At 39.0% G+C, this 22430-nt stretch overlaps 1 protein-coding gene across 1 annotated transcript in view; it reads right to left on the bottom strand.

Annotated features, from left to right (window-relative positions):
• RASEF (RAS and EF-hand domain containing) overlaps positions 1–22430 on the bottom strand; it is a 77744-nt gene that overhangs the window by 24719 nt on the left and 30595 nt on the right. The window contains exons 2-9 of the mRNA XM_003267450.4: positions 21941–22087; positions 18500–18590; positions 11937–12032; positions 8542–8619; positions 5761–5876; positions 3581–3649; positions 1872–1956; positions 837–925 (exon numbers count right to left, since the gene is read on the bottom strand). Coding sequence (XP_003267498.1) covers positions 837–925; positions 1872–1956; positions 3581–3649; positions 5761–5876; positions 8542–8619; positions 11937–12032; positions 18500–18590; positions 21941–22087 — 771 coding nt within the window. The remainder of the gene's footprint in view (positions 1–836; positions 926–1871; positions 1957–3580; positions 3650–5760; positions 5877–8541; positions 8620–11936; positions 12033–18499; positions 18591–21940; positions 22088–22430) is intronic.

The raw sequence follows: 22430 nt of genomic DNA, 5'->3' as shown, positions 1-22430 counted from the left end.
AAGCCTTCGTAACAGGTCTTCCTAAATGGCAACCTGACCATTTCTAACACCAGGATGTTAAGTACATTATTCTTTTTACCAAAAGTACCCAAATGAAAAGGGGATGAACATGAATCTGAAAGTAACAAAGAAATAGAGAATTGGAAACTTTCTGTTTATGCTTTCACTTCTAATTTCAAATTTTTGACATACTACAAAATTAACTAGCAACACTGGACATATGCGTATAGACATACACATACACTCATGTAATCTCTAAGTGATTACTAGGTCTCAAGTAATAAAAGGCCTAATATTTCACTTCATTTGATTAAACGCAAGGCTAAATTCTAACTTTTGGCAAGCCTCTGTGACTCCTTCAATACAGTAGCTATTTTACAAGGATCTACCAGCCATATTTATATTTGCTTTGAGAGTTTCCCTTTTCTACAACATAGCTCATATAATATTATGCTGAGCTATTAAATATTTACAGATCATGCCAATAGTTTCAACATTATACACCAGAAACACTGCAGCATCATATACCACAAGTCTACTGGTTTCCCTGAAACATCTCTTATTGAGTCTACTTCTAAGAAACAAGACATGATTAGAGATGAGGTAATGATGAGCATATATAAAACCAACTCATAACATCTTCAGGAAATAACTTCGCTCTCTCTGAAACACTTTTAATTTTTACATGATTCATGTTTCAGAACTTTTAACATCATAGAAAATATAAATTAGTGACCAAAGTATATTCTATTATTTTAATCCACCTCCAAGGAAATTTACTTTCCTTTTAACTGTGATTCTGAACTTGAACAAAAAGTGAGGATGTGTTAACATACCTGTCATAGCCTAGAGGTTGAGGGGAATGACCAATGAATTTGGGACTGCTTCTAGAAATTGTATTCCCTGGTGAGATATTATTTATACGCTGTAATATAGAAGTAATTATTTGTTAGTTCATGTAATTTTCATGTAAACATTTTATATACACATCGGTACACATAAACCCACTTTTTAAAACTGTAGCACACTATTCAAACTTCTAATGTAACTAAAAGTGTGTTATACTACCTGAGCAAATGTGAGCAAAAAATCAAGGGAAACATTGCAACGAAGATGACTGCCATAGTACGCTCTCCTCCTCATCCTATCTTACGTCCAAACCCTACTGCACATTCCATAAGGAGTACTGTGGTTCCCCACTTTGCCAGGATCCTGCAACTCAACTTCCTTGAATGTGTCTCTTCTTGAACCATAATTTGGCTTAGTGACTGACTCCTCCATATCCCAATACGACCCTGGAATCTTACACACAAAGCTGACTTCCAAAAGCGGGATAAGAGGCCTTTTGACAAATGCAGTCTGGGAGAGGTCCTTAAAGTTCCAAATGAGCTAAGCTGATTTCTGTAGGAGGGTTTGAAATCCAAGGCTCCCATTCTGAGCATCTCACTGGCATAAAGAATACTCACAAGTCTAAACTCATCCCTCAGACAAAAGCACCCTCTACCTGCTCTCAACCGGGCAGTATTTTATTTTTACCTCTATGGGATTCTCCTACCTACCTGTGTATATCTTAACCTCCTACTACATGATAAACTCTTTCAGGTCAAAGATCACATCTTACACACCTATCTCTAGATTCCTAGGACATCTATAAAAAGAGTTGGTTAACACTGAGACACTTATTTCTCCAGAGGAGAGGCATATTTTTTAATTTGGAAAAATGCTGCCTCGTTTTATTTTATGGAAATATATTCTCATTATTATAAGGACTTACGTGATGTTCTCCTTTAAGCAATTACATTATTTTCATCAACACCAAAATATTCCACCACTAGAAAGAATGAAATACATGATAGAACTACGTGGCATACCAAAGATCTGTTGAACTTGCTATAACTGTTTTCAAGGGCACTTCTAAGGCCATCATTACTGTCATGTAGTTTCCGGTTAGCTGTTCTGCAGAGTAAAGAAACAAGCAGAAAGAGAGTCAAGGAAAGTATAATTGGGGGGTCACTGTCATCACTTTGTTTTCTAGCTGTAACATTCAGAATGTGGAATAGCTTATCATCTTCTGCAACTTTCCACCACTTCCCTTCAAACCTCATAAACTGAGATAATTCATTACTTAAAGTACAAGAACTGAATCGATTACTCCTCTCTCTTTAAAGGTCTCAGGGCCTTGCAGAAGTCAACTGTCTATGCTGTGGAACTCACTCTTCCTTCAGGCAGCCCCGCTGATTGAACAGATTTCATGCGGGTCTTCGAAAGCTCCCTAAATGCCTGAATCTGGCCAGCCAGTTCCCACATTTCAGAGGTCAGGGATGAACGCAGTGTGTTGTATCAGGCTTCATGCTCCTGGCAGCTCCTGCATTCTACGCACAGCTTGGCACTGTTCCACCAGGCACCGTCGTGTAGCAGGTAAACACTTGGGTGATGATCTCAGTCAGGTCTGGGTTCAAATCCTAACTCTTATTTCCATATGACTTAAGCCATTCAAGCTGTCAGAGCTTTAGCGCCCTCTTGTACAGCACAGCTATGATTCCACAGCTCCTACACCACAGAGCGACCAACCTTCCCTAGCTTAAGGCTGGTTCACCCTTCGCATCTTAGCTCAATCCTCACTTCCTCCAGAACACTTCCTTGATCTTCTTTGATAGGCCAAAGCTCCCCTTAGGAGGACATGTACCTTTCTTTTGCTGCATCTCTCTTGTTTCGCCTTTTATATTTATTTCTATGATTATTGATCCATTTCTGTCTTCTTCCCCTAAACTAGCCCCATAAGGGGAAAGAGATTTTTCACCCACTTCCCACTCTATCCTTCGCTCCTGGCATACCTGGCCTGTAAGAGGTGCTGACAAATCTGTTGAATGAATGAATAAAAAAATTAACATGAAGGATTACTGAAATAAATGAACTCAACAACTGCCACAGGTGAGACTTAATAAGCATTCAAAAATGGTGGAAAAAAAAAGGTCAAACCTGACCTGACTTCACTGGGGGGAACTGAAACCAGAAGACAATGCGGCATGGGTGGAAAAGAAAGAAAGAGCAGGCAGAGAGGTAGGTTTTGTGGGGAAGACCCTCAGAGGATGGAACTGCTATAACCTAGTCATAAAGCTGACAGAGTGGGTATATTTCTACTTGGGGAGAGGAAAAGAAACCTAAGAAAAATATACTCCTAAGTAAACACAACAAAATGAGAAATAATTGTGGAGGCAGAGCCCTGTGGCCCCACTAACAGGAGAAACCTGAAAAACTCACGGCACAGAACTCAGAGAAGGCTGAGTGCCCAGGGCCATTCTTCTATTCTTCTTTATAGAGGCATAATAAAGACACACTGGACATATCCCCTGACTTCCAAAGATGTTTAGAGATTTATACTCTATTCCCACATCTGGATAATGTATTTAGGATTATAAGCATCAGAAAGCTAAGAGAAGATGCCCCTGAGAAGAAACAAACACTGACCCACAAACTCAGTGTTCAGAATGTGGCAACTCACGTTCTATGTGTTACATCTTTTATTAACAAAAAAATGAGTGAAATGTAAATGTAATGAGCATTTGATCTGAGAACTTACTGGAGTATTTCAATTTGCCTCTCAAGACTATTTCGATCTTCTGTGTATTCTCGGATTATTTCCAGATCCCTGTAAAATTGTATTTTATGTTTGAGTGAGAATTAAGTGTCAAGTCCCGCCTCACCTATACCTACCCTCCCAGGCCCTTTTCCACCTTTTTCAAAGACGAGTGTCCTTGGCCATGCTTTTACCTTTCCCATGGTAAAGGCCTCTGTGGCCTCAGCAGCCTCCTCTCCTTCTGTGACTCCACAAACACACTCACATCCTGTGCTTTCACCTGTGAGGCTCTGCCCCACCTCTGACATCACAAGCCTAGAGCTTCTCCTCCTCAGCCCATCTCAGTACCCACCAGCTCTTCCATCCCCACCCTCGCTGACCCAGCTCTGTTCTCCATGAGGGCTGAGCCCCCTGAGTCCCCTCTCCTCAGGGCATCTCAGAAACTGTGCCTTCAATCTTCTGAACTTTCCCTACTCATCTAAAGCCGTATCTAATCCCAACTCCATCTATTTTCTCCTTTCCTGTGATTCCTTCCTCTTTCCCTGTCTCACCCTACTCCTGCCCTCCCTCCTCTCCTTACCTAAACCACAGAGATCCCCAAAGAACCAGGCTTGCTAAGCTCATGAGACACTCACCCCGTGGCAATCCCTCTGTTACTTTATGATGGAAGCTCTGGCTTCTTCCCCAAACTGCACTCAGAACACTGGCCCTCTCCTCCAGGCCCTATCCCCCTGAGCACACAAACCTCATCACTAGCTTCCCAAAATGCCCAGGCTATCAGGTTTGGTCCACAATAACCTGTCCATCTGCTTCCTGGATGATAAAAGTACACATTTCCTAATTGTCCATAGGAATTTAAGTTCCTTAACCCAAAATTCGGGGGCCTTCTATTATAACCTTAAATTAGCTTTTAAACTTTTTAATTTTTTTTTAAACTTTTGCTTTTCTATTCAAAATGTCTCTTTCTGCCCTGTGGTCTGACCACCTTTCCCCAAGCTATATCCTTCCCTATGTTCTGGCCCCTGCTTTGGTTACTGCCTCACCTGGAACATCTCTGAGACTTTCTTTTCCCATCTGTAAAACGGACATAATGAAGGTCCCTGTCTCACCAGATTTCTGTGGACTGGATCAGTTAATGCTTGTGAAGGACCAGGACAGTGCCCGGCAGGCGGCAGTGCCACCAGCTCTGAGTTGCTGATGTTGCCATCCTGGCTGTCTCTCTCCCCTTTCCCAGCACAGAGCTATCTTTCTACCAAGGCTCACCTCCAGCATCACCTCTTCAGTACAGTTCTTCACCTCTTCTGAACTAAAACAAAACCTTTTCTGTGATCACACAGCAATTAACCCAAACCATGACTACGTTAGTGGTACTGCTTCTGATATTTTTTAGCTCTTCTGTCGTTAAACCCCATAATCTTTTTGTTTTTTTTCCCAACTAAACTTGAAGTTCTCATCATATATATATATATATGATGTGGGCTCTGTGTTTTGAGATTATATATAAATATAAATATACACTCTCCACTTATAACTCCTTATCTAGGTCAGAGACTTGTATGTAGTAAACAATAATATTTCACTGTTTTCTCTTATAAGACCTTAATTCTGATTAAAGTTTGCAAACAAACCCAAAAAAAGATATTTTTCCCAAGTGTACATGTCCCAGGGGATACACACATATACACATATCTATGCATTTTATATTTACCATCCATATAAAAATATACAGGTCTTTGTTCCTTATATATAAATACGTGTCTGTGAATGTATGTATGTGTATTAGGTTTTATGGTATTAACACCATACTGCAAAACTAACACACACAGAAATTGACTTGCCTACTTTTCCCTTTCTTATGTTTTATGGCCAGGATTCCTGACTTCAAAGCACTTTAATAAGTACTAACCCTTGACACTGTAGGTATATTCCTTTAGCTCCCAGTTAATTCAAACATTTATTAAGCCCTGCACTAGCCTAAACAGACAATAATTATTCTATTTGCTTAAAACATTAAAAACATAAAAAACACTAGGAAACCTGATACTGAAAATAAAATCATTAGAAAGTAAAGAAGATATTAGCAAAGTTAATAACTCTTAATTATTCCATAGCTGAGCTTCTTTTGCCTGGATGATCATCTCAATATTCTACTCAAACTAACAAATAAAATGCAAAGTTCATACCTTTCAGTATTCAGACTCTGATCAGCATAATCACTTTTCAAAGCATCTAATTCACTCTGAAGAAAGGCTATGTTTGTCTGTGCTTCTAAAAGGTCTTTCTTAACTTTCTGGTTTTCCTGGATAAAAGGAAAAGTGAGGGTCATTAGATTCAGATTTTCCTCTGCCTGGGAGAAATGAAGTAAAGTGTCGTGTCACCCTCCCACACCACTCTCATCCTTCCACAACTCTTCAAATCTCAGTGCTCAAAGAACTGTCTGTCAATTCAAGGTAATTTGAAATCAATATAAATTAATAAAGTGTCAAAAATCAAAACCCTCAAAGTTGTTTTTCATTTTTTTATGCTTGATATTTGATACCAAACTACAACAGTCAAGGGTTTATCATTACGTATTTCGACACATTATTGGCAAATTAACTGACACCAACCATTCAAATGCTTGCTTTATTTAATGAGTGCTATAAAATCATTGATAAACATTTTGTGGAATCAATAGTACCTATTACCAGGTACACTGGCTACATTTTACAAATAAATTCTATCACTTAATATTTTAAGTTTTGCACTTAAAAATAAACCAGTGTGATTTGAAAATTTCTGTATTTTCTTAAAATAATATTGGAGACATCCGTTCAAGATGGTGGATGGGGCACATGAATTTGTCTTTTTCCGCTTCCAAAACCTCATTAAAATGAAATGCCAAAGGAAATGAACCAATAACAGTTAAAAGAATGGAAGAGGGGCCCAGAGCATTCAAGTGACTTAAATGCACTTCTAGAAAGTGGAAACTGATGGAAACGTGTTGCCAAAGGGAAGAGAGTGGGAAATGGAAGTCTAGAGGAAGTGTGTTCAAGGTTTTGACACAGAATCCAGAAGGAGACAAGTGACCAGGCCGAACCCCAGAAAGACAGAACCAGATATGGGGTTGGAAAGAGAGATTAAAACTGTATAGTAAGGCACCCTTCCCACCAAGCCCATTCCCTGTCTTACCCTAGCAAGTAACAGTAGAGAGCCAGAGTGGATTCTAAAGACAAGACAGAGATAATCTTTTTAAAACAGAGTGGCTCCTGTAAAAAAAGCTAAGGCTTCTCTCTGAATATCCCTGCCCCACTCACACTGGTAACTGGGGTCCCTTACCAGCTTCACACACAGAACTCCTACGAAGACACTCTCTCGGGAGAGAGGCCTTCAGGTGAGCAGATCTGTTCACACCATCCCACAGGATCCTACACCAGCTGCCTTAAGTGACCAAGCTAGTCCTTCATTTTAAAATATGAACAGATCACCAACAACTGGCAGGTATTTGGAAAAAAATGGTACCTAGAAATGATTAAATTAATAAATCCCAGAGGAGTCCCAGAAAAGCCTATTTATCTAAACAAACTTAATAAATTGTGAGGGGGAATGTAGACATTCTCAAATATTCAAAAACAGAAAATTTCTCTCTCACATGTTCTTTCTGAAGAAATTTCTTGAGGATGTGCTATGGTGAAATGAGGATGAAACCCTCTCCTCCCCAAAAATTGTAATATGCAAAATGCTACAATTCAGTGAAAGGCCTAGTGAAAAGAAATTGCAGAACATATGGGTAGCAAGTTTAAAAAACAATCAGTCCAATAAGAACTGAAATTTTGCCAGGTGCAGTGGCTCATGCCTATAATCCCAGCACTTTGGGAGGCCAAGGCAGGTGATCACGAGGTCAAGAGATTGAGACCATCCTGGCCAACATGGTGAAACCCTGTCTCTATTAAAATTCAAAAATTTAGCGGGGCGTGGTGGTGCGCGTCTATAGTTCCAGCTACTTGGGAGGCTGAGGCAGGAGAATCACTTGAACCCGGGAGATGGAGGTTGCAGTGAGCCGAGATCATGCCACTGTAGTCCAGCCTGGCGACAGAGCAAGACTCCATCTCAAAAAAAAAAAAAAAAAACTGAAATTTTATAGATGCCAAAATTAATATTTTCAGGGAGAAAAACTAAACACATTTGATGCATTGGAAAGAATAAGTAAGTCTTAAGGTATCAGTGATATCATGAAAATGGTAGAGCTTTTTGCAACAAGAAACCAAAAAATCAACCAGAAAATCCAAGAAAAACAAATAACTCTACAAGAATGTCATTATCCAAATACAAAGCCAACTAAGATGTGGAAAAATCTGGAACTAGGAATTCATTTGACCACGAAGCTGGGAACCTTCTAAGTGGAACAGAGATAATGAATGGAGAGAAAGAAATGCAAGCCTCACTCATTTCTTAGCTCTGCAGTGAAAATATTTAGAATCATAATAAAGAAAATGCTCTTTATTTGCTTTCAAATTTGAGAGTTAATCTAAAACCAAAATAAATAAAACTCATAACAGAAGATATATGAATGTTATCAATTTTGTTAGTACTAAGACTAGATGTGGCTGGCGTAAGATGGAAAAGTGACAGAAAAAATAAAACTTGGAGGAAGGGGCAAGGCACTAATATCCTCATCACTAAGCCAGGAATACAGACCAGAGCTGATGTTGGAAGAACACAGGGTTAACTATGTTATATAAAATTTAAGCACTATGTCTTTACTACTTTGTATGAAAAATAAGTAAAAGCTTTCACAATAAGTGGCATATTATTGAGGGAAAAGCCTGCATAAATAATATCTTTGATCAAAGCTATTTTAAGGACTTTTTCTAACTATGGTATTAATTTCTCTTTAAGCTGCTCTTCCTGGAACACTGAAACAAGAGCATGATGATGTGGTCTAACAGGAAGTGCATTTCTGTAAGTGAAAAGGTAATTCTTACCATTGATAAATCATAAATTTGTTTTTTCAATGCAGCCACATCTTCCTTTTGACTTACGCGTTTTGATTGTTCTTCGAGCTGAAAGATCAAATAAAAGTTGTGCGCTTACAAACTCACTTTGAATTGCTTTGGTTAAGTTTAGGACTATCCTTGAATATACATATGAGAATTCTAGAAGTCACCAATTTTCAACATTATGCGACTTTATAAGTCATTAATCTACATAAAATCCATAAGGATTTGAAATTTTGTTCTAAATAATTTAAACATTTGAAAAGGGGTTTTGTTGTGAAATGAACTTTTTTGGAAACAGCCCTTTTTGGAAATCATTCAACTATTAAGCAATCCAATTCTTGCTTTTTTCAGTTATGCTACATTGGAATCTGGATCTTTCTATTTTCCTTTGTATTATCTGCATTTAACACTTTCCATTCTGTATGACAATTATTTAGAAATGTCTTACCTTCCCTCCTAGAGAGCAAGATTTTTTAAGAGCAGAATTAGTGTCAGATTCACCTATGTTTTCTTCATGGTGAGTTCAAGAAATGCTTATTAAATAACTAAAATCAATAAAATCTGAGTATAACATGAAGCTAGAGGCACAAACACACTTGATTATCTAAATACCTATATTTAAGCTTTGCTTGATGATTAACTCATTTCTACATGAGCTTTGCTTGCTGGTTGACTCAATTCTATTACAATTACAAACTCGTTACAATTGTCAGACTAAATTGGTTACACAGCATTTATAACCTGGAGAACAACAACAACAACAAAATGCCTTTCCTACAAACAGCTTACATCCTCTGGGAATGGTGGGGATCTGTTGGTACTCATTACTGGGATGTTTATGCACTGATCAAAATGGATCTCACATTTCACCAAGTCTAATTAGGTGCTTTGATTCTGGACCTTCTTCACCTTGCCAGATGCTATAAAGGGATAGTGTTTACATAACAACGTCATGACTGCCACGAGGCTGACTATGACTGAGAAGAGCCATTGATTTAAACACGCATTTTGACTTCAGAGAAGAAAAACCATCAGGAAAAAATGAGTTTCTCAGAATCAAGGACACAGTGGCAATTGTAACAAATTTGTAAACTATAGCCCTTAATGTGCTCTCAAATAAACATCTTGCTGTTTTGCATAACAACCACATCAGGCATGCAGGAAGTCTGGTATAAGTGAGAAAGCACAAACTGTGTAGTAAGATGGCTTCGTCAGTTATTAGCTGTGTGACTCTGAACAAGTTATTTAACCTCTCTGGAACTCAGTCCTCATCTCTAAAAGTAGGATACTTATACTTTCGTCAGAGAAAGTTTAAGAATTTGATTTTTTAAATCATGAAAAAGAGCTTAGTGAACTGCAAAGTCGATAAAATATCAGTCATTATGGTTAGGAAGGACAGTTTATTATTAATTGCATTTTATAGATCAGAAACTAAAAATCAGGAAGATGATGTGAACTGTCCCAGGTGCTTCAGGGAAAAATGGGTACAGTTTTGACAAGGATTCAGGTCTCCTGACACATGGCCTTTCTTACTGTTCAGACCACTTGGGCCTCAGCATTCGCTGCATCTCTTCTTGTAGACATTCCTTTAAAGATTTGGGAAGCCACAGAAATAAGTCAGCGTAGTGACTCAGTGAATTTGTGGCTCTAGCATAAACAGAAAATTGGTCTATTCAATTCTGTAATATAAGCATAGTATGCATGGCCTAATAACTTTTGAAAATTAGATATAACGTTCAAATTGATATTCATTTTCTAAGGAGGCTACTGGGGAGAATTCTTAATCATCCCAGAGGTTTAAATTGCAATAGTGTATAAAATACAAAATATAGCTAATTGTCACTTAATCTCATCACCACTTTCAGTGATGATTTTTGATTTTTTTTTTTAAGACAGTGACATAATCATGGCTCACTACAGCCTTCCTCTCCCAGCTTCAAGTGATCCTTCTACCCCAGCCTCCTGAGTCACTGGGACTACAGGCATGTGCTACCACATGCAGTTAATTTTTAAAATTTATTTATTTATTTATTTTTGCAGTGGTGGGATCTCAACTATGTCACCCAGGCTGGTCCTGACCTCCTGAGCACAAGCAATCCTCCTGCCTCAGCTTTCCAAAGTATTAGGATTACAGACATGAGCCACCACGCCCAGCAAGGATGATCCTTTTTTAATTATCCATTTTCATTTTAGCTAACACATTCCCATTAGTTATGGGAAAAACAAAAACAGATCCCAGAAGTGTGTCTAGTACAATGCTGGAGCCAGCCTGTACCGGCAGGTTAGAGTCTACTTTAAGCATCTCTTCTCAACCTTAAATTCAGTGATATCAACTTGGTAGCATGAAATCAGTAATGACAGGAGTATTTATACCATGGAAATCGACAAATGATACACATCTCTCCCCTCCCCTCCACCCCCTATACAGCACCTGTTAAACAACTGCCAGAGTATTACTGAGTAAAACAGAACCTGCTCATTAGAAACCAAATAGAGGAAAAGCCAAAAACCAACCACATTAAAAAAACAAACAAACAAACTAATCACATCTTTGCTCACACTTCAACAAGTTCTGCTCTTCTTCAAAAACTGGTGACTCTTGGTGATCAGGGTACCCTAGATCTGAAATTTTCTACTTAGAAGAGCAATATTCAATTTCATTTAATAAATATTCCCTGAATACTTACCATGCACTTTGCAATAAGCTAGCGGTAGGGACACAGGGATATTTGACATGACCAAGAAAAACCATCATGAAGCATGCAGTCTACCAGATACAAGGGACTTGAGAGTACTGAGCTGGTGAAGACCAAGGAAAGCAAACTGAAGTTTTATGGACAGTGGTTGAAGGGATTAGAAAATAATTATTAGATCTATGCAAAAGACAGGTGGCCCCTGGAAACAGAAGAGGAACTCGGGGACCCTTAAAAGTTCTTTCAGGCTGGGTGCAGTGGCTCGCACCTGTAATCCCAAAACTTTGGGAGGCACAGGTGGGTGGATCACCCGAGGTCAGGAGTTTGAGACCAGCCTGGCCCACATGGTGAAACCCGTCTCTATTAAAAATACAAAAATTAGCCGGGTGTGGTGGCGCATGCCTATAATCCCAGCTACTCAGGAGGCCGAGACAGGAGAATCATTTGAATCCAGGAGGCGGAGGTTGCAGTGAGCCAAGATCTTGCCACTGCACTCCAGCCTGGGTGACAGAGCAAGACTCAGTCTCAAAAAAAAAAAAAAAAAAAAGTCTTTCCAAGGAGCTCCTTGATTCTGAAATCTGACCTATCTGCCACTTCAATAGGATTCTGAATGGTTTGGGTTGTTAATGGCTTAGATACACTGAGATGCTGAGGCTGTTCCTACAAGTCCAGCTGCCACATGCCTACCTTTCTTAGCTTTTTAATGGTCACCTGAAGATCTCCTACTTCAGTTTCATACTGACGTCTGAGGTCACTGAGGGCTTCCTCAGCTTTGCGTTTTTCCTAAAAGAAAAATAATATGTTGTTCATTTAAATAGGTTCACCCTCTTAAACAACCTTCAAAACCCCACAGGTGAGAAACATTTTGTGTCAAATTAAGGCTGACTTTAGTTCTCCTTCACAGGGAAGGTGAGAAAGGATATCAGAAGGAAACCAATTGACTTCAGATGCACAGCAATTTTGGAATTGAAACCTATAAAACTGAAAGAAGAGCAGGATCCCACAACCCATATACACACCTCACCCGGGAGTGACACCTCTAAGACTATTACTCACATTGTGATAGAGGCCGTAGCACATCAATCAATTAATTAATTGTTGGCATAATCAGTTAAAAGACATGGCACAGTGAAGGGCTGCTGTGCTTACCGGAATCCTATCATATCATCAGGACTCAAGAAGGCATCCTGGGTCCACCCTTTTCCCTAGAGATGATGCCTTATCCCTAGAGATGATGCCTCATCTAAATCCCAATCACATCACTGCAAATTCCTATGCAAAGTGCTCCCCTGTGGTCTGGTATTTCTCAGGGGTGTCCCTTCAAGTTCTTCTGGAGCAGAGAATGGCAATAAGGCACCCCAGGAGGTCAGGGGATTGCCATTCAGAAGCTCCCACTGGCTGAAAAATCTCTAAATTTCCTTTTCTTTTAATAAATTATATAATTTTATATTTTACATTCAGTATTCAAATAGTTCTATGTTGATAGCCAGTAAAATTCAGTGTACAAATATTCACTGATCACCTACCAATGGTTCTAAGGGACTGGGGACATGGGGACAGAGAGGGGGACAATAAAACTGATGTTCTCAGGCATTCTAGTGGGGAAGACAGAAAAAGTCAATTTCAGGAAATAATACAAAAAAAGAAAAAAGAAAAAACAGGGAGATGTGACGGGAAGTCAGTCTGCTAGAGGATAAGGTAGGGCCTCTCTGCAGCATGCTCCCACATCTGAATACCTGCCAGAGGTAGCATGTCTTACTGCCCACTCATTGGCTGTGGACCCTGGGCAAGTTGCTAAACTTATCCATGCCTCCATTTTCTTTTTAACTATTGTGAGGATTAAATTAAATAATCCTAGTTAAATAATCCATATAAATTAAATAATCCATGTAAATTAAATAATCCATGTGAAATGCTTGGTAGAAGAGCAACATCTTCCCTTAAGGTAACTTTTTTAAAAGGGGCTATCTTGACTTCATCCAGCTTTACAGGTGAGGCAACAAGTATTGCCTGCCTCACATGTGGATGAAGACGCAGAGGCCTCACAATGAGGTGCTAATGAGGCAGCCTTCCTGGCATCAAAATGGACTTGACTGCAAGTCTCTTCATTAGATCCACAGCCACAAACCCAAACATAAACATTTTAGGGTCTAGAAATACTTTATCCAGGCCAGGCACAGTGGATCATAACTGTAATCCCAGCACTCTGGGAGGCCGAGGCGGGCAGATCACGAGGTCAGGAGATTGAGACCATCCTGGCTAACACGGTGAAACCCCATCTCTACTAAAAAAAAAATGCAAAGAAATTAGCCAGGCGTGGTGGCGGGCGCCTGTTGTCCCAGCTACTCGGGAGGCTGAGGCAGCAGAATGGTGTGAACCCGGGAGGCGGAGCTTGCAGTGAGTGGAGATAGTACCACTGCACTCCCGCCTGGGCGACAGAGCGAGACCCCATCTCAAAAAAAAAAAGTACTTTATCCAGAGTTCAATAAAGGAAATGATCACTAGCCTATTTCATTCCCAACCTGTGACAGGTAGATGCTGAGAGATCAGATAAGAGATTGTTACAGTAATGCAGATGAGAAATGGCAGTGGTTCAGATCAATTCTTCACAAACTTCGAGTAAACTGGAATGGAGGGAACACATCCCAACTCATTCTATGAGACCAGAATTTGCCTGATGCCAAAATAAGACAAAGGCATTAAAAGTACAAACCAATATCTCTTCCACATATGAATGCAAAAATATTAAGTAAAATTTAGCAAACTGAATTCAACAATCTGTAGAAAGGATAATACAGGATAACTAATTAGGGTCTATCTCAAGTGCAAGTTTGTTTTAATATTCAAAAATCAATCAATGTAATTCACCACATTAACATTCTAAAAAAGAAAAAACATGATCATGAGACAGAAAAAGTCTTTGAGAAAATCCAACATCCATTCCTGATTAAAACAACAGCAACAACAATACTACTCAGCAAACTAGGAACAGAGGGGACTCTACTGCATTTATAAAGGCATCTATGAACACTACACCCCTAACATCACATTCAATGTTCTCATCTCCTTTACTCTTCTTACCAGTGCAATAAGGCAAGAAAAATAAAAAGCTTCATTCAAGTCAGAAAGAAAAATAAAATGTTTTTATTAATATATTTCATAATCATCATCCCAGAAAATCTGACAAAATCTACCAACAAAAAGGCACTGCGTATAAACAATGTAAGCAATGCTATAGAATATGAGACCAATCTCAAAAATCAAGTGTATTTCTATACATTCACAATGAACAATCAGAAATTGAAATTTTTAGAAATACTATTGACGGTATCATCAAAATATGACATACTGAGTATATCTAATACGTACAAGATCTGTACAGTGAATAACACAAAACATTGCTGAAAGAAGACATAGAGAAATCATATTTTCAATATTGTTAAGACGTCAATTCTCCCCAAATTGATCTATAGATGCAATGAAGTTCCGTCAAACTCCCTGCAGACTTTTAGTTTTTGTTTGCTTTTTTCTTAAAAAGAAATTGAAAGGCTGATTCTATGAAAATTAAACCAATTAAAATAGCCAAAACAACTTTTAAAAAAGCACAAAGTTGAAGAACTAATACTAGTTGATTTTAAGACTTATTATAAACCAATAGGTATCAAGACATACTATAAACCAATATATATCAAGACTTATTATAAACCAGTAGGTATCAAGACAATGTAATATTAGCATAACAATAGACAAATCAATCAATGGAACAGAACACAGAACCCAGAAATAAACCTACACAAATAGAATAAACTATTTTGGATAAAGTGCAAAAGCAATTCAGTGGAAAATGGTTACTCTTGTTTAATAAAGGTGTGGGAACAATTGGATATCTACATGCAAAAAACAAAATATGAACATTGATCTACATCTTGGCACCAAATACAAAATGGATCCTAAATGTAACCTAAAACAATAAAGCTTATAGAAGAAAACATAGGGGAAAAATCTTCGTGAGCTTGGGTTAAAGATTTTTAAAGACCACATGAAAAGTATGATCCATGAAAAAAATTGATAAATTACAATTCATCAAAATTAAAAATTTATACTCTTTAAAAAATACTGTTAGAATGAAAAGACGGGTCACAGTGTGGGTGAAAAGATTTATAGATCAGGTATCTGATAAAAGACTTGCATTCAGAATATAAAAGAACTCTCAAAACAGTAATTTTTTTAAAAAACTATATTTTCAATGAGCCAAAGATTTTTAACAAGATACTTCAGCAAAAAAAAAAAGTTATACACACAGCAAATAAACCTATGAAAAGATCCTCCACACAACTAGTCATTAGAGAGATGCAAGTTAAAACCACAGTGAGATTCCTCTACACACTGATTAGAATTCTGAAAGAATGGGACTCTCATACACTGCTGATTGAAACATATAACTGTACAATCACTCTGGAAATCAGGTCGGCAATGTCTTACAAAAATACGCATTCATCTACACAGATGATCAACCCATTCCACTCCAGGAATTTACTCAAGAGGAATAAAAGTATATGCCTCTATAAAGACTTGTACATGCATATTCATAGCACCTTAATTTGCAATAGCCAAAAACTGGAAATAACTCAAATGTCCTTCTACAGATGAATGGCTAAACACTGTGGTACCCCTACATAATAGAATACTACTTGGCAATGAAAAAGAACAAACTATTAATTACACGGATAAGTCTCAAAATAATTATGTAGAGTGGAAAACGCCAGACAAGAAATAGTATATACTGCATGATTCCACTTCTATACAGTTCTGGAAACTTCAAACTAATCTACAGCGACAGAAAATAGAACAACGATTATCTGGCAAAAAGGGGCAAAGAAAGGAGGAAGGAAGGCTTGTTATGCCTTCAAGGGGCACGAAGAAACTTCGAGGGTGGATAGTTATGCCCATGATCTTGCTTGTGGGAATGGCTTCATGGTGCATACATATGTCCAAACTTCACATATACTGTACTTTATGTGCAGTTTATTGCATGCCAATTATACCTTCATAAAGCTGTTACAGTTTAAAAAAAAAAACTAACTGAAGCAATGCAATATATGCTATATATGCCATAGGAGTCAAGGTCAGGAAAAGGTAAGTGTGGCTAGAGGAGCAGGGGGGGGCATCCAGAAGAAAGTGAGGGTTCCTCTGAGCTTTGCAGAATTTGGGAAGGAGGAAAGGAGTGAAGAGATAATCATCAAGGCAAAGAAAACAGCTGGAGCCAAAGCAGAGTGAGGCACAGTGAGAACACTGGGCCAGAGCTAGGGGTGAAGAACCCTGGGGAACCGAGGGGATGCGCGTGGAATGGAAGGAAATGAGGAAAAATCTTAGACTGGCCTGGGTACGTGATTCCAGGGAAGCTGTGTTTAGAAAGGTGTGAGGTGAACACTGGGATGGGCAGGCAAACAAGTTTCCTCGCAGTGTCAAAGCTGCTCAGCTGGCAGTGAGGTCCTGGACTGGTGTGCTGAGGTGTGGAGACCACATGTATGTGGTGACTGACAGGCCACATGTGTCATTGCTGTGGAATAGAGAAATGATGCTGTAGATGCATGGGTTTGCCACCTCCAGACTGAAGTGAAGAACACTAAAGAAGATGTTGTAACTAACAAAGCATGAAGTTCTAAGTGGGGGCCATGGTAATATCGCCATTACCAACAACAAATTTGGGAGGCATTTATCTGGAAGAAGCAATGAGATATGATGACAGAATAACACATGTGCTTGATAAGTGTTTGATGAATGAATGAGTGCACAGATTAAACACAGCAGATGGAAAGAAAAAAAGGCAGAAAAATGATTTTACCCTTTCCTTTTTACAAAAAGGAAAGTGCTAGCTGAGGAAGGGGTTATCCATTGCTCTGAAGCTGGAACATGAACCTTGAACCATTTACGTGGCTGAATATGACGTCCAGCTTCTTATTAAACTTTTTATAAGGAGATAGGACAACAAAGACACCCCAGGGCATACATGTGGTAAAGCCATTTAAGGTGAAGAATCTAAAAGGAATCAAGAATACACAGAGCCACAGGAAAGAGCAGGACAGTAACAACCAGGGTGCAGCCACCACATTGCAGGCACTGTGCCAGGCACTTTATATAGATCATCATGTTTAATCCCTGTGAAGGCAGGTAGGTTGCATTATCCCATTTTAGAGATGGAATAATAAAGGCTCAGTGGTTGGGTTATTTTTCCAATGCCACCTAGGTAAGATCAGAGCCAGGATGCAAACTAAGGTCTCCCAGATGCCAATGCTCAGGCCACTTGCACATTATTTTGCTGCCACTCAGTGTTAACCAGGCAAATGAATAAACATTAATCACCCAAAAATATTTTATAAGGAAAAAAATTCTTTCTTCAATGGAAATCACTGAAGGTAGCATATAACTTTCAACTTTAAAGGTTTCCTATAATGCTAAATAAAGGTATACAGTCAGCCCTTCATATCCACATGTTCTGCATCTGCAATTTCAACCACTGAAGATTGAAAATACTTTAAAAAGCAATAAAAGTGATGCAGATAAAAATTCAGTATAACAGTTATTCACAAAGCATTTATATTGTATTAAATATTAGGTATTATAAGTAATGCAGAGATGATTTAAAGTACACTGGAGGATATACGTAGGTTGTATGTAAATATACACTATTTGTATAAAAACTTGAGCATGCAGATTTTGGTATGTGGGGTTGCAGGGGAGTCCTGGAACCAATCCCCTGCGGGTACCAAGTGATGACTGAATTCCATTACAAAACACCAAAGTTTGAAGACAGAATTTTAATTTCACTCTAATCTAGATTCAAAGTGGGCAATGGGTGTGGGCAGTGACACAGGTATGGAAAGTCAACCCACCTTCTCTACGAAGGCCGCCTCTGCCTTCTCCCAAGGCCTTGTCTCTGAGGTTACCCCTTCAAAGAGGCCTCTAGCCCTCAACCTAAGCAGCCTCTTCTCCCAGTCACTATCACACATGTTGTTTCTTTACTGCACTTGTCACTATCTGAACTTATATGCTTTACTTATTTATTATTTCTATTTCTTCTTACCCCATCCCCAAAAAACACCACCAGTAAAAATTCCTTTGCTGGGAGGCTCTGCGGGAACCTGGACTTGCTGTACCCATGCATGACATCCAGAAAGAGTGTCTGGGCCCTCTCCATAGAAAGCACCTCATAAAGATCTGCTGAATGAATGGCCAACCCAGAAACTCACGTCTTTCCGTGTCTTATGTTCTGCAGCCTGAATCCTCTGATCCATTTCCTCTTCCAACTCACTCAACTGCATAGCTGCCTTGTCCTGGGCTCTGAAATTCAAAAGGATGCACATCTTTTCATTATACTGTTGAACTTGAAACATGAAGAGAAACTTCAGACTCATCTACGTTAAGCCCTATATATTACAGATGAAGAGAAACATGTCATTCAAAATGATTCCCCATTCCTTCTACATAATAAAATGAGATTGGCAATTTGACCATTTTGGTGTAAAATGATTTTAAAACTAGATACAGTCATGCATTCCTTAACAACAAGTATACATTCTGAGAAATGTGTCTTTAGGAGATTTTTGTCATTGTGTAAGCATCATAAAGAGTATTTACACCAACCTAGCCGGTGGAGCCTACTTTACACCTAGGCTATATGGAATAGTGTATTGCTCCTAGGCTAGAAACCTGAACAGCATGGGACTGTACTGAATACTGGAAGTAACTGTAACACAATGGTATTTGTGTATCTAAACACAGAATAGATACAGTAAAAGTATAGGATTATATTCTTATGGGACCACTGTCATTTAGGTAATCCTTTATTGATCAAAACATTGTGATGTGGTACCTGACTATATTAAATAAATGAATAAATTGGATAAAATGATATTAAACTAGATTGTGGCAAACAATAAAGACATCAAAGTGCTGGGAGGCTCTCAATAAATTCTGAATCTTTTTTTGCTCTCATGACTGAGTTACAATCCTGGATTAAAAAAAGAACTCCGTGGCAAAGTGATGGTTAGATACAATTCTGAAATTTCACTATATAAAACTCACAATGTTATATGTTAAAGTGAGAAGGGAAAAAAAGATCTCAATCATTATTTCTTATTAGTTCCCTAAAGTTCTAAAATGTAGATAAGGTTATCTTTTAGAAAAATTCTGTTTCTGTTATGAGTGCAATTATAAATCACATCTCTATGGAGGCAAAGCACATTGGTCTGCATCTAAACCATGAGCTCTAGAGGTGATTCATTTGGACAAATGACATGCTATTAATAAATGATAGGGCTTATATATATATGATTTTCTGTCTTCTAGTTTGATGGGTCTCTGCTATAGCAACTTACCTGCTTTTGACTTATTTACTCCCTCACAACACAATTTATTCATGCATTGGTTCAACTTCCACATAAAACTCCAAGGAAATATTGTGGGAGGAAAAAGACCCCAAAGTAAAATTTTCAGTAACATTATTATCTTCTGTTCCTATTTACTTCTTCCTCATCTTATAGCCTGTCCAAGGTTATGTTAACCAAGCTTGGGAAGTCAGTTCATTTCTGCTTATAAACACCTGCTATTTGAAGTCTAGAAATTATGTATCTCCATAGCAATGTCTGGTGGTTTTTTTGGTCAACTCTGGGACTGTAAATGGCTAAGGCACATATCCTTTCTCCCTTTGTTATGATCATTTCCCACCTACATCTTCTAGCTATCCAATCCCAAACATCTGGGACTGCTCCATAACAGACTCTTTCTGCCCTATTCACTTCTGAGCAACATTTTTCTTCTTTTGCAAATCAGGGTGATGCATAATGACAGAGTGCTTGCCCCAGCAATTTCTAATTTCTAGTGAAATGTCTGCCCACTGTGACCTAGTCCAGGGCTCCCACCAGGACACTGGGAACCCATTCTTCAGGTGCAGTGCAGAGCAAAATGGCCAAAACCCTCCCCCAGTCAAAAATAGAGGTGAGGATGGATGGCTAAGAATGCAAGGAATGGTTTACAAGTAGCCATTTAAACACTTCCTGAGGTCTTTGATAGCTAAGAAAGGAGCCTTTAGGAGACTTAGGCTCAGCATAGAGGCTGGCTCTGGATCCCCCAGCAGCACAGAAGGGAGTGGATGGGGACACCAACGCAGCTCGAATTAATGTGATGTACTCACTCCACCATGATAAAGCAGCCTAGCTGGTAATGAGAAAATCAAGCATGCCAGTCTGTTTTTTTCCCTTGTAGGTTTACATGGTATTATCTTTAGATGGGGGGCATGTGTATGTGTGTGTACCCACATATCTTTGTGTGGGTCTGTATATGTGTACCTACGTGTGTACCTGTGAGTTTGTCTGTTTTAATATTTATTGGATGCTCTGAAGAATCAATGTGTGTGTCTGCTTGTCACATCTCAAAGGAGGCCAACTCTGGGACTCTGATCCACACTCCAGAATGCTCTACAGAATCTGGAGTTCTGAGGACCACCTTTATCTTCTGGGAAGGCCCCCTAGAAGGCTAATTTGAGAGAAAAGTGGTCAGTCAGGTACTGAAAATGTTCATAAGAAATCCCTCATGAATAGATCAACTTTGGCTTGACTCTAGGACTGCAAGAAAGGTCCTATTTCGTACCACGAATTTAAAATATTTTCTTTCCTACATTGTAATGTCCTTTGGTTACTCCAAAGGTTCAACTAGATAGCTTCAGCATCATGTAGATGGGAAGGATAAAGAGACAGCAGAATTGAAGACAAGTCACCCGCCCCTATGCAGATAGGGCAGCTTCCTGTTAAAAGGGCTGCGTTTATAAGTTCCAGGCAGAAACCAGCAGGGTGCACAGCGTCTTGGGAGCTGCTGGTGGAGCACATGGCAGCAAGGAGCATCCATGGGGCACAATACACAAGAACTGTGACAAGCACGATGCCCTCTCTTTCCCAATATATGCTAAAGGAATGCAGTTTTTCCAGGGGGCAAAGAGGCTGACGTTTGGACTACAACACATATAAATTCTTTTTTTTGCATGACATAGCTGTTAACACCAATAAGACATCCTATGTAAGCTAGCTATGGCTTATAAGAACTGTATTAGAGTAAGGGTTTAATAGTTCTTTGGCTTTCAGTTCAGAGGGGGAGGGCCAAGTGAGGAGGGCTACAGAGTAGAGCCAATGCAGCACTGCTGAGCACCCACCATGTGGTGGGCAGTGTGAGGGGCTCACCCATGACATCATCCACTAAGTCTTAACACCCGGAGGACGTGAAGATATTCATCCTCATTTTGCAGTTGCAGGAACTGAACTCAGGGAGATTAAGTGACCTGCTTGCAAAGTCTCATACACGTAGGTAACAAGGCCAGGCTTCAAATAGTGTTCCTACTTCTCTCCATAAAGTTTCCTGTGTGTTTTAAGCAGCTAGATGTAAAATAAATCTCTAAATTGTTCTGTATCAAGTCACTGATCCTGAAGAGTTTATATAATAGGATCATGATGACCTACTGATTGATTGGTAGCTGACCCACTTCTCCAGTGCTGGCTTAATTTTAAAAGCTCTAGACTCCTGAGGCTCAGGAAGTCCCCCCTATATCATAGTGTGACAATGCAGTTCAGTCCTTTTGCCACCTAGGTCAGAGAGCAAGTTAAAGCACCCACAGGCCACTTATAAAGGAAGGACTTCAATACCTCTTCACCGCAATGGCCAAATTTTCCATTTCTGTGCTTTGAAGTCTGATCTCACGGATGAAGTTCTTTATAACATGTTCATATGGCTGAATTAATCTTGGCTCCACAAGGTTGATGTTTTGGTACAAGGTACTAACTTGCTCTTCTCTGCCAAATAAATAAAGAAAAATTAAACCAATTATAAAATTTTAAAGGCAACTCTGCAGGGGACTTTTAAGAAAGAGAAACATAAATGAAGAACTAAGGAAAGAAAAACCAGCAATCACAGAATGAATGGAAGGAAGGGAAGACAGCAGTCAGGAGATACGGTTGGATTTTTTCCACAATAGGAGATGGGGCCTGCGAGGACAGTGAAAATGCACAGCAAGGGACTAATAAGGAAAGATTTTGTTGTTGTTCCTGCTGTGTATTTCTTAATTTTAATAGAAAGATACATAAATTTACAGAAAAATTAGGTAACATTAAATCAGTTACTTAATTCCATGTTTCA

This window comes from Nomascus leucogenys, chromosome 1a, assembly GCF_006542625.1.
Source record: "Nomascus leucogenys isolate Asia chromosome 1a, Asia_NLE_v1, whole genome shotgun sequence".
NCBI classification, from domain to species: domain Eukaryota; kingdom Metazoa; phylum Chordata; class Mammalia; order Primates; family Hylobatidae; genus Nomascus; species Nomascus leucogenys.
The sequence above is the reverse complement of the archived record's forward strand: the minus strand, read 5'-3'. Positions and strand labels throughout refer to the sequence as shown.